Here is an 11,610-nt window from a genome sequence, read left to right on the forward strand (position 1 = left end):
ATGTTTAATTTTGTTATATAATTTGAGACATTTATGGAAAACATAATCAAATTTTATATTACCAAATCATTATTTATTTGATATTTTTATAAGGTTCCTAAACAAAATTATGTTTATAAATTCGAATGACTATATATGGAAAAACACTTAATTTAAACAATTAATACAGAATATTATACATATATTCTAATTTAATTTGTTTCTTAATTATAGCCAATGATAATAAATATGGCTTGCTCACAAAAATATTTTTTGATTCGAAATCAAAACTAACCTAATTATGTATGACCTCTATATATATCATCTTATTAGCAATATAAACATCACACAGCTTATTTTTTTTTATGAGAACCTTTGCATAAAACACCTCATTATCAAACCAAACAAAAGCGTTTCTGTTTATTTTTTTGTTATAAGAATAATCATATTTTATGTTGTTTGTTAGTATACTAATCATGTAATATGTTATGCAGCTAATTCTAAACAACGCAAACATATCAATATGATTGTCATGTTCAAGAAATCTCTAACTTTTTGCCCGATTAGTTTTTAGTATGGTTAGTAGTATTCTCATACTTTTTCCTAACTAAATTTTTAAATTTAATATGTTAACAAATATCTGTTCATCATATACAAGACACATGACCAAGACTATTATACTTTTCTATATTTTTTTTAAGCATGATTCCAACCCATATTATACTTTTCTATATTTCTTTTCTTTGCTTTTCGTCTTTGACCAACTAAATTCATGTATTAAACACATTATCTATTTTTCTACACGTTTTGTCCAAAAATAAAACAGTATTCCAATGCCAATACTTATTAATCATAATATTTTTTTACTATTTATATTAAATTTAAAAAACTAGACAATTTATGGAATCATTTAAAGTAAAAAATTACCTCATTTAGATTACATAATATATACGCTTTGTAATATTACTTTCAGAACAAACAATGACCAAATATATATGTAATAACACTACATTATTAAAAAATGATCCAAAAATATGAGTTGATATATTTTTTGGATTTAGATTTATGTTGTATTATAATTTATAAGGATTTAAAATGTCTGTAATATCCTAAAATTTTACTTCTCAACAACATATTTTAAAAAAATAATCAAATCTAATATATACATATAGGATTTTTATAAAAATGCAAGGATGTTTTCCAAAACTCACAATCATATGGTAGAGCGGATGCAATATTTTACGGATTGTAAGTACATTGTGATTATGTATTTTTGTTATAAATGCAATCTTGGTTGGTCCATCAAAACATACGTTATAAGTTTGTATTTTTACAAATACATTCTTTGATAATATTTTATGTATATTTTTATTTCTACTACAAAATATATTTAAATAAATGAATATTCCTCCGCGCTGTAGCGCGGCTCCGATCCTAGTATTATAATTCAAACCCCAAGAATAATTTATTTAGAGAAATATATTTGTACAGAGAAAAATAAAGTTTCTTTATATGAAATTTGTAATTTTTGTTGTGTTTTTTTTTTATATTTATATTTCTAACATTTTCCAACATTAATTATCAGTATTTTTTTTATCACATGTTGAAGAATGATAATGTAGCTGTATGAGCTATGACTTTTTGTATATATACCAATTTTAGAGAGTGACTGGTTGAAATTGTATTTTTTGTAAATTTTAGGTGTATTTTAGGTGTTAGATAGTGATTTTTGAAATGAAAGTTTAATGGATCTATAACAATTGCCACTTTTAAAATATAGATTGAATAATAATACATTTTGAACTAGACTTACTTGTTTACATTTTATCACGAAATTTTGAACTAGACTTATAAAATTGATTGTAAACAATATATTTAAATTTGATTAAACAATCAAATGTAAATATATTGTTTACCATCAATTTTAGGGGTGGGCATTTAAACCGAACCAAACCGAACCAACCGAATTCAAACCGATCCAAACCAAACCCAATTTTACACTCCAACCATTCGGTTATGTTTCTTTTCAACCCAAATGGTTTGGTTCAGTTTGGTTTAAAACCGAACCAAACCAATAACCCAATGTGTTTTTTAAATTAATTAATAATATTATTAAAATTATAAATGTGTGATCTTACCTATTACCACTTGCATTAATTTCTATTTTACTTTATTTTTACTTTTCTAATAAAATTAACTAAATATAAATATAGATTTAATTATATTTAATATTAATATTAGGTATTAATTTTATTTTTATAGCTTTTTTAATTTATTTGATTAATTAACTATTATAAAACTATAATTAATTTTATTTTGTTACATTGTTTGATTTTTAAATTGAATTAAAACCGAACCAAACTAAAACCAAACCAAACCGAACCGAATCAAACATAAACCGACCCGAACACAAACCAAACCAAACTAATCTCGGTTGAGTTTGGTTAAACTTTTACCAAAACCAAATAAACCGAACCCAAACCTGAACTTAAACCGAAATACCCACCCCTAATCAATTTTATAAGTCTAGTTCTAAATTTCGTAACATTACAATCATTTTTATAAGTCTAGATCAAAATTTCGCATTTGTTTTATTATTCTGTCATCAGTTTATCATGGTAGAAGTCTATTAGTTTTTGTCTCTTAATTTTATTGTTTGGAAAATCAGATTTTTTTTCCTTTCTTTTTCTTGCTATCGAAAAAAAAAATAAAGATGACTGACGACATTTTTAACCTTTCTTAGACAATAACAACAACAACAACAACAAAAAAAAAAAAAAAACAAAATTTTAACATCGAAAACCAAACGACCACAAGCTTCATGCGCCATTCATTGAGTTATCGGTGTGAACGCTGTTGCTATCAATCTTCCCGTTCACCTGAGCCCTCGGCCGCTAAAAAAAAACGTTTAAGATCATCAACCCCTGTGATGTGTTCAGGTTGATAAGGAGAACAAACACAGATTCATCAGATGCTTACCCAATCAGCAGGATCAACACCGTTCCCATTCAACAGCTTGTGGTTCTCTTCTTTGGTTCTGTCTTTTGTGATTACTGGGAGCAACACAGCTGTCCTATCTGGTAACTCTGTTTGTATGCACGTTTGAGAAAGATATGATGAGACAACCTGTGTCTCCGTAAAATAATACATATACTGTTGGATTTCAGTCAGTGAAAAGAAGGGTTTTTGCTGAGATCAAACCTGGTAACTTCTTGTCTATACAGAACACCACCAAATTCACAGTGTACCTTCAAAAATCAACACAACCAACCAAGTCAATATTTATATATCTAGTGTATTCAGTGACATTTTGTTGTTTGGGGTCAATTCTTGTGTGATAGTAATGCAAAACATACCATGCAACAACGACATCGACACTGTAATGTTTACGAGATGCAATGATCAAGAGGCTCTGTACGATTGCAATGAGCCACCCAAACAGCTTTATGAACCTGATGAGGATATCGTATCAACAAAAGAGTGATTCACAGAGAACCTTTTTTTAAGATGTTGCCAAAGAAAGTTTTACCTTTTAGTTCCGTATTTCTGGTAAGTGCGGACAAAGACTAGCGTGAATATCATATGCGATGAGAAAATCAGGTCTCCGCATCCGTACATCACCCCATGAGCTGATGAGATCATAGTATGAGAACATAAGCAAACAAAGAAATGCGTGTGAACACAATCTGAGATTGGGGAAAGAGATATATGTATGATTACTCACGGTTAATCTCTAGCACCTCAAGAGCGCTTTTGGGCCATGGCAACGTGGAAACTTTAGACCCCTGTAGAAGAAAAAAAAAGTGGGAAAGATTTAAGCTTAACCGGCTAGACAGATATGACATTGTGTAACTATCTCTCAGTTGATTTACCTCGCGACAGTGATAGTTAGGACCAGGAAGCTGAGTCGAATAGAAAGTTATAACACGGAGAAACTGGCAGGCCTGAAAACAGAAACATCGTTAAACTTTAATATTAACAAGACAAAGTAAGTAACTCAGCAAGTAAACAGTAAGGCAGGGCACTTACAACTAAGAATGCTAGAACTCTGCACCATATCAACACGGTGTATATCTTTTTGGTTTTCAGAATGAATGGATGGAAAGTCCACTGCAAGAGAGGCTCAAGGAGTGTTATAATCGAAATATCATAATGTAATGGCTGATCTGACACAAAACTGTCACCAGAAAGAGAGCCAAATAGTACAAAAATCTTAGAATACTGAGGAGTTAGGACTATCAAGATCAAAAGACTCACCAGGAAAAAGGAAACAAACACACTAGTGAACACAGTTTCACTTATGTAGCTTCTCTCTTGACCAAGCTCCTGTACAAAGCAATAAGCCATCCATTATGATCCGAAGAATAATGAAGTCAGCAGAACAGAGAATATAGCTGATATATCTAAAGAGACAAACCGGAAGAAGAAAGAACCCAAGATCCTGAAGCGTTGGTCCTGGGCGATGAATATAATGAACTCCTTTAGCAGCTAAACCATGAATGTACTGCACCATACGAAACAAGTAAACAAACCCAAAGAGGTGAAATAAATACGTTGTTCAACTCAAAACGAAACCCAAGACACATGCTTTTCTCTCAAAAGTTACTATGTATAACAAAACTATGATCACAGTTTACAGTATCCTACGTTTTCTATTTCAGGCTTCAAACTAAAAAGAAACACGAATCATCCATCATTAAAACACTCAGCATCAGCATAAGAACTATCCGTCCAACTAATCTGACTCTAACCAGAATAAAAAGCTCTAAAGAGATTTAAAAAGTGAGTGAATCTCATATTATATCAAAGTTCAGAACTTAAAAGATGTAAAACCTGACAGATGAGACCAGCAAGAAGATATTTCCAGTTCTCAGCAAGAAGACCAATCTCCGTCGTTATCTCAGAGCAAAATCTCTTCCATAGCTATTCAAAAACACAAAGACAAATCAGCCAAAAAGTCTCAAAAAAACGCAGGATTTGGAATTAGGAGAGAAACCAAAAAAATCAAAGAACCTTGGAAGATTCACGACGAATGTAAAGCGTCATCTTAATGTTATTCTTGTTTGTTGATGATGATGTTCTTGTTCTTGTCTTGTGACAATCAGTTCCATTTAAGTACTTCACAACCCAACAAATTGGGTCAACATCATCAACCCCCAAAAACAAAAACAAACACACAAAACTGAACCTTTAACTCTAAAGTCTCGAGCTTTTCGCCGGAAAAAGGTCGGAATTTTTTTTTTTTTAAGCCTACGAACACAAACTCGAGGGGGTCAACGATCTGTCAAATCCAAGATCTGAGAAGAAGAGAGGTAACGAAAGAATACAAAATAAACAGAGAGATCGAAGTCGGGAAATTAAAAAAAGAAGAGCTTAAAAAGATTGATTATAATAAAAAGACTTTTGAAGTAGAAAAGCCAATTCCTTTAGCAGAATCTGAGAAACGAAGAAGCCATTTCATTAAAAAGGCAGAGAGAGAAAGAGAGGAGAGAGTTCAACACGGAGAAACGGTTGAATTGAAAATTATTAAAACTTACATAAAAATTACCAAAAATTAAAATTCAAACCCCAGAGAATTTATTTAGAGAATATATTTGTATACAGGAAAAATAAAGTTTTTTAATGTAAAAATTCGTAATTTTTTTTAATATTTAATATTTTCCAACATTAATTATCAGTAGTTATTTATCACATGTTGAATAAATGATACTATATAGCTGTTATGAGCTATGATTTTTTTTAAATATATACCAATTTTAGAGAGTGACTGGTTGAAATTGTATTTTCTGTAAATTTATGTGTTAGGTAGTGATTTTGCAATGAACGTTTAATGGATTTATAAACAATTGCCACTTTTTAAATATAGATTGAATAAATACATTTATATCAAGTTATGTAATAATAGTCTAGAGATTTTTCATGGAAATAACACCAATCTTCTTCATGCATGTTGACTAGTATTTCAAGTATGGTTTAGCCATTGTATATAAAATTTAAATGGTTTCAAAATTCAGCTATTTAAGTGAATTTTTATGTCTTTTTAAAAAAAAAATTAATTAAAATCAAGTAATGAAAATTATTTATGGAAAAGTATATGCAGAAATGGAAATGGTGGCTATAAGTAGTGAAAGAAAAGTCATAAAAGTCTCCTTAGGCAAAATATCAAAAATATATTGAAAGTCAAATATGAACCCATTAAGTTTTGGTGTGCAAGTTAGTTACCCATCACTTGGTTTTTTTCTAAGGATGGGTGGTAACATTTTGGCCATTTTAGGTCCGACACAACACAATATCCTCACACCTTCTTTAGCCTTAATCTTGTTGTCATTATCTATTCTTACAATCGTTTGGCTAGCTACTCTAGATAAAACTGTCGACATCACAATAAGACTAGCTAGTTTCATGCCTTTTTCTTAACGTATACATGTTTATAACAAGAAAAAATAGTCTAACCAGTTCCACCCGGTGTTTAATTTGTTCTAGAACGATATGATAAAAGTTTGGGAATAGTTATACAAAATTGGAGAAACAACCTTAATCTAGTGTAATAAAATTATGATTAGAAATCTCTTAAGTGAAAAAAATAGATGATTCGAAATAGGAGGAAACAAGTTCAATATTATAAAAATTTCAAAATTCTGATAAAGAGCTTTTGGTTGGTTCAGTAAAAGAAAAAACTAAAAAAGTACTAGTATGCAGTGGTCACGAGATGATGAACCCACCAACCGTTATTAACGCTTTATTTTAAAATTTCGAAGGTGATGTCGGGGGGTAATTAGAGATTAGTAAGTGGCCAATTTGCAACTTTTAAACAATACTAAATACAAAGGTTTCTAATTAAATTAAGTAAATATTATGATTATGGAGAAGAAGCATGTGGGTACGTAGGGTAAAGCAGCGAAGCATGTCTGTCAATTGACAAATACAGTTTTATTGAATCCTCCTCACATGCTCCCTCACTTGTCTATCTATCCTCATTTCCTTTTCTCATAAATAAATTTATTTTTAATACCAAATGATTTTTTGATCCAACCGTAAAACCGTCTTCAATTGAAAAGTTCGATAAAAGTAATTTCGGAAATATAAAAATTAAACAAGAAATATAAATAGTAGGGGACATATGTTTATATTAAAAATCAAAATTATTTATGGTAATATATGCAAGTAAAACCCTAAAACTTACTTATAATTATTCATAAATGCATTACACTATTTTGTACATTGCACAAATTCTAAAACGATTAATTATGTCATATATATAAACTGTTAATTACAATTATATTAAAGCCCAGCCCACATCAGATCCAACACAGTCTAGCCCAGTAAGCTTCTTCTCTGCCTCTAGACCCGACCGATTGGAGAAACCGGTGGGTTCGTTGCGTATTTCGCCGGTGTCTCTCTCTTCAACAGACCATCTCCGATCAAAACTGCTTCTTCTTCTTCCTCCTTCTGACACCAACTCTGATGACTAGTTACTGCCAAGGAAATAAAGAACGCTTCCAAAAGAGAGATCGATGAGCCGAACTCAACCGAGTGGAGCTCATCTCCGTGGCTCACTATTTTGAATGCTGGCTCGTCTCTTTCCTGTGAGAAACTCAATCAAGTGTTAAAAGATGTCTCAAAAATCATCAAAAGTGTGCTTAAACAGAACGAGTTAGTTTACCTGATCAAAAAGTTGAAAGCTTGAGGTGAAAGTGTGAGACTTTGAATGATCTTTAGAGATGACACGGAGCTTACAACCGATGTCCCAACCACCGCAGTCGCATGCTCTACCTGACTTCCACCGCTCAATCAACGGCAAAGGGGCATCGTTACTGTCTTTAGGCAATGTGTGAACTCCACTTGGGAGTATAATTGTAGTTCTGCTATGTCTCTGACTCATGTTCCTTGTCTGAACAATAGCTGCAAGCTCTTCTTCATTGGTTGAAGGACCGAACAGAACAGATTCTGATTTGTGGATTGATGAGTATGAGGAGGTTGAAGAAGTAACAGTCTTTATATGACCAATTGTTGTATGTACAAATGGATGTTCATTCTTGTTGCGGCCTAACCAGTTCCCACTCTTGTTCTTGACTTCGTTGACGGTGTACAATGTGTAAGACCGTGTAGAAGAATCTGAACTCTTCATGGTGGCGGCAAGAACGTTATTGCTGTTGTTGTCTCCAACCACAAACTGAAACAAGTTGATACCTTTTCTTAATGTGAACTGTAAAAGAGCGTGAACTCTTGAGCTACATTGCTTGTAAGGTTTCTCCATGGTTGATGGTGTTGTCTTTGAAGGTTTTGAAGCTACTTGTAATGGGACATTCCTTTTTTCGGTTTTGGGTATTAATATAGGACCTGATCTAGTTCTGCTGTGACCCTTTGGCTTTGTTCTGGTTTGGTGGTGATTGGGGTAAACTGAGTCGTTGAATGTCAAAGGACCTGATTTAGCTGAAGCATGAGATGAGCTTTCTTTGGAACTGAAACTTCTACTCATCTGACTAAAACTGAAGCTAAACCGCCGGTTAGGGGAAGCGTCTCTTCCCTTTTTAGATGTCAAAATGTGAATATTTTGATCCAACAAAGATGGTTTCTCAACAAAATTTTGGTTCCTTTCAACCACAGTTACCGGACTTGAGCATCCACCTTCGACATCACGCCTTCTATCTTGACATCCAACTGTACTAGATACCTCAGATAAAAGCTTGGAACTTGTCTCTGACCCTGGAGAGATACACGAGCTAAGATCAGAGGCATTACTTAGCTCTTTCTCTACTAGTCTCTTACTTGGAGATGCTTGATGTTCTTTCTGCTTCATACTCAGAAGTTGATGATCATTTTTGCCCTTTTGATCCATTCTCATCACAGTATCAGCATCCATTGCATCTGAATAAGCTTGTGATCTAAGTGAGAAGCTGTGATTTCTCATGTGTTGTTGAGACTTCAAATCCACCTCCAATCTTTTGACAACACCGGTTGATAAGTCTAGTTCCAAGGAACTTGCAGCAGTTTCCTCAAAACTACAACATGAAGACCCTTTGCTTCCCTCTGCATTAGTATCCTTCCATTTTTCCAACTGTTTCCAATCTAAAACCCCAAAACTGAGCGCTTTACCGCGGAAATCTTCTCTAGTTCTTCTTAGATACCTTGGCGGATCCAACATATCATGCTTCACTGACTCATCCTTGCCCTGACACGAGGGATATCTATCCTCATGAACCTTGGAGGCTCTTTGTTGCCTCACCATAGTGATATAAGAATCACCTGCAACCTCCTGCTCTATATTGCATTCAAGACTATATCAAATCTTCATCCACCTTTACACTAAACACTCTGCAAATTAGAAGACATAACATGGGAGTTAAAAAAACAAGATTAGCAGAGAATTAAAGCATAATTATTTTACAAGAGAAAGAACTAAATGGAGTCATACAATTGAATACCTTCATACTCAATTCTTAGCAAAGCTAAAGTATCTTTGAAGAATTGAGGCTCTAAAAGAATATCAGTAGATCTCTGAGTAGTTCTTAGGAATCAATCACACACACAGAAACACAGATCTAAGTAAAATTTAGGAGAATCAGAAACCTTTGTTAAGAAAATCAGCAAAGAACAAGAAAGAGAAAGCAAAAACGAAATTGACACTTTCCCTTTTCTTTTTCCAAACAAAACCAGAGAGGGACAGAGAGATGGTAAAAGTGGGAATTAGGGACCACTTACGGAGAAAAATTCAGGCAGATCGGAGAAAGCTCTAAGAGAGAATAAAGAAGAGCATGAAGCGTGGTGGCGCGAAATCAAAACAAAAAAAGGTAGAAGAGGAAGGGAGACGAAGAATGTAGTGTGTGTTTGTTGTAGAAGAAGATGATTCTGTCCGAAGCAAAGTACTTAAAACTGCCACTAAAGTCCAAACACTTGAGTTTCAGTTACTAGTACTACTTACTAGTACTACTGTATTTAATTCCTTCTTTATTTATTACACACTCTCTTCCGTTAAATATCCTGTCTTTACTCTGATTTAATAAATTCTGATATTAAAACATGTAACAGATGAAGTTGTGTCTTTATTATGGTTAGTGGTGATAGGATGAGATTTGTACAACTAAAATATGTAGAACTTGCGGTGTTTAGTGTTCTAAATTTGGTACTTCCTCTTACATTTTAGTTTGATTTGGAAATCTTGTCTTGATAAGATCTATTGGATGTGATTTTGTCAAATTGGGGTGGTCCAAAGTATGGTGGTACCGCATGATGTGATGAGTAAGAAAGCTGACAATGATTTCATAGGAAATTGTTGGATCGGTTAAACCTTGCTATCAAATCAGCGATAAAAGCTAGGGTCTCCTGTGGATCGTTGTGGTTGTCTGTGGCAAGCTGGTGAAGAATTCGAAGCGCCGAATCCTGGCTGACACGAACTGACCCACTATACGTCTCTCCATCAGTCGAGCGGTTCTGTCGGCTAGTTGCTAATTTAGCATTTAAAGTCTGAGACATTGAGATCACAACTTACTATTGAAGAAAAGAAATGATTGTCAGAAAGAATAAATCAATTCATAACCGAGTAGAAAAAGGAAATAAACGACTGTCACGAAGAAGATATCAATTCATACTTGACTACTAGTGAGCTAAATGTGTGCACGGATTGAGCGAGCACTATTCATAAAGATATGGTCCGCTATATCTAATGAGAGATCGATGAGATTGAATTGTCAAAATGATTATAAAAGTTTGAAATTCATGAAGGTATGATGATAGAAGAATAGTATTTGTCTGATTATTGATAATGTCAATATCTTAATTAAGAAAATTTACATTTATCACTAAATATATTGTTTACGTTTGAGTTTATCTTAGAAGCTACTACAGATAAATAACTTGTTCAATCATTTTTATAAGTGTAGTTCCAAATTTCATAACATTACAATCACTTTTATAAGTCTAGTTCAATATTTCGTAATTCTTTCATCAGTTTATCATGGTATAAGTCTATTCAATTTTTGTGACTTTTGTGTGGGTTATTTTGCTATCACTCTCCTTTGTTCGCATTATTGAAAGCACTGTTCCCGCTGAAGAAAAACAATAGAAAGCTAGGACTTCAATTGATTTTATTTTTCAAATATATAGGTGTGCCTTGACATTAGATCTAGATTCAAAACCAATGGATCGAATCTATACGCTTTTACATCAATCAAGTGGAATTTTGAAATGCATTAGAGAAAAAGTGTAATTTTGAAATAGGTTTTAATTACTCATCGCAAAAAGTGTAAAGTTGGTTTTAGTTGAGTAGATCTCCTTGGCTTATCCGTATAAGTTGGTTTTAGTTGAGAGTTGTAACATCCGCGAACCAATTTTTAAGGTTTTGGTGTGGGTGTCGATCGACACCCTTGGTGTATCGATCGACACCATGTTTTCTGGTTTGGTCCGGTTCGTTTTAATTGCTGTTTGGTTCGGTTTGGTTCAAGGAAAAATCCCTAAATCGTGTTATAAGTAGAGAAGCGACAAATTTAAGGGTTTTAGGGTGTCTTGTCGCCGTTTTCAGAGATAGAGAGAGAGGAGAGAGCCTATTGTGGTGTGAAGGAGATTAAAGGAGAAAGATCAGAATCGTTAGGGTTTGGGAGGAAACAGTTTCGGCATATCAAATCGTTCTCAAAG

General features: G+C 33.1%; 2 protein-coding genes across 5 annotated transcripts; both read right to left on the minus strand.

Annotated features, from left to right (window-relative positions):
* On the minus strand, positions 2,587–5,495 carry LOC104785695 (phosphatidylinositol:ceramide inositolphosphotransferase 2). Its single transcript, XM_010510952.1, has 12 exons — positions 4,993–5,495; positions 4,813–4,902; positions 4,397–4,483; positions 4,237–4,305; positions 4,009–4,089; positions 3,852–3,923; positions 3,704–3,764; positions 3,509–3,608; positions 3,336–3,431; positions 3,181–3,227; positions 2,959–3,065; positions 2,587–2,873 (listed from the first exon to the last, which is right to left on the minus strand). Exons 1-12 carry the CDS (start codon positions 5,023–5,025, stop codon positions 2,799–2,801), a joined length of 918 nt encoding a protein of 305 aa, XP_010509254.1. The 5' UTR covers positions 5,026–5,495; the 3' UTR covers positions 2,587–2,798.
* LOC104785696 lies at positions 7,145–9,903 on the minus strand. Of its 4 annotated transcripts, none has more exons than XM_010510957.1 (4): positions 9,682–9,902; positions 9,405–9,487; positions 7,643–9,294; positions 7,145–7,563 (listed from the first exon to the last, which is right to left on the minus strand). In XM_010510957.1, the coding sequence occupies exons 3-4, from the start codon at positions 9,206–9,208 to the stop codon at positions 7,321–7,323; spliced, it is 1,809 nt and encodes a 602-aa protein (XP_010509259.1). In that variant the 5' UTR covers positions 9,209–9,294; positions 9,405–9,487; positions 9,682–9,902; the 3' UTR covers positions 7,145–7,320. The 4 variants fall into 4 exon arrangements, with proteins under 4 accessions (XP_010509259.1, XP_010509256.1, XP_010509257.1 ...); XM_010510954.1 differs by having other exon boundaries at positions 9,405–9,521; XM_010510955.2 differs by having other exon boundaries at positions 9,395–9,903.

This window comes from Camelina sativa, chromosome 5 (genome assembly GCF_000633955.1).
Source record: "Camelina sativa cultivar DH55 chromosome 5, Cs, whole genome shotgun sequence".
NCBI lineage: Eukaryota > Viridiplantae > Streptophyta > Magnoliopsida > Brassicales > Brassicaceae > Camelina > Camelina sativa.

Excerpts from the sequence above, each read along its gene's own strand:
- LOC104785696 (XM_010510955.2), bottom strand. The coding sequence starts at position 9,208 with ATGGTGAGGCAACAAAGAGCCTCCAAGGTTCATGAGGATAGATATCCC. Across the intron at positions 7,564-7,642 it reads GCTTTCAACTTTTTGATCAG|GAAAGAGACGAGCCAGCATT; the intron begins GTAAACTAACTC and ends AGTTTCTCACAG.
- LOC104785695 (XM_010510952.1), bottom strand. The coding sequence starts at position 5,025 with ATGACGCTTTACATTCGTCGTGAATCTTCCAAG. Across the intron at positions 3,228-3,335 it reads GTCGATGTCGTTGTTGCATG|GTACACTGTGAATTTGGTGG; the intron begins GTATGTTTTGCA and ends TGATTTTTGAAG. Across the intron at positions 2,874-2,958 it reads GTGTTGATCCTGCTGATTGG|CGGCCGAGGGCTCAGGTGAA; the intron begins GTAAGCATCTGA and ends GTTTTTTTTTAG.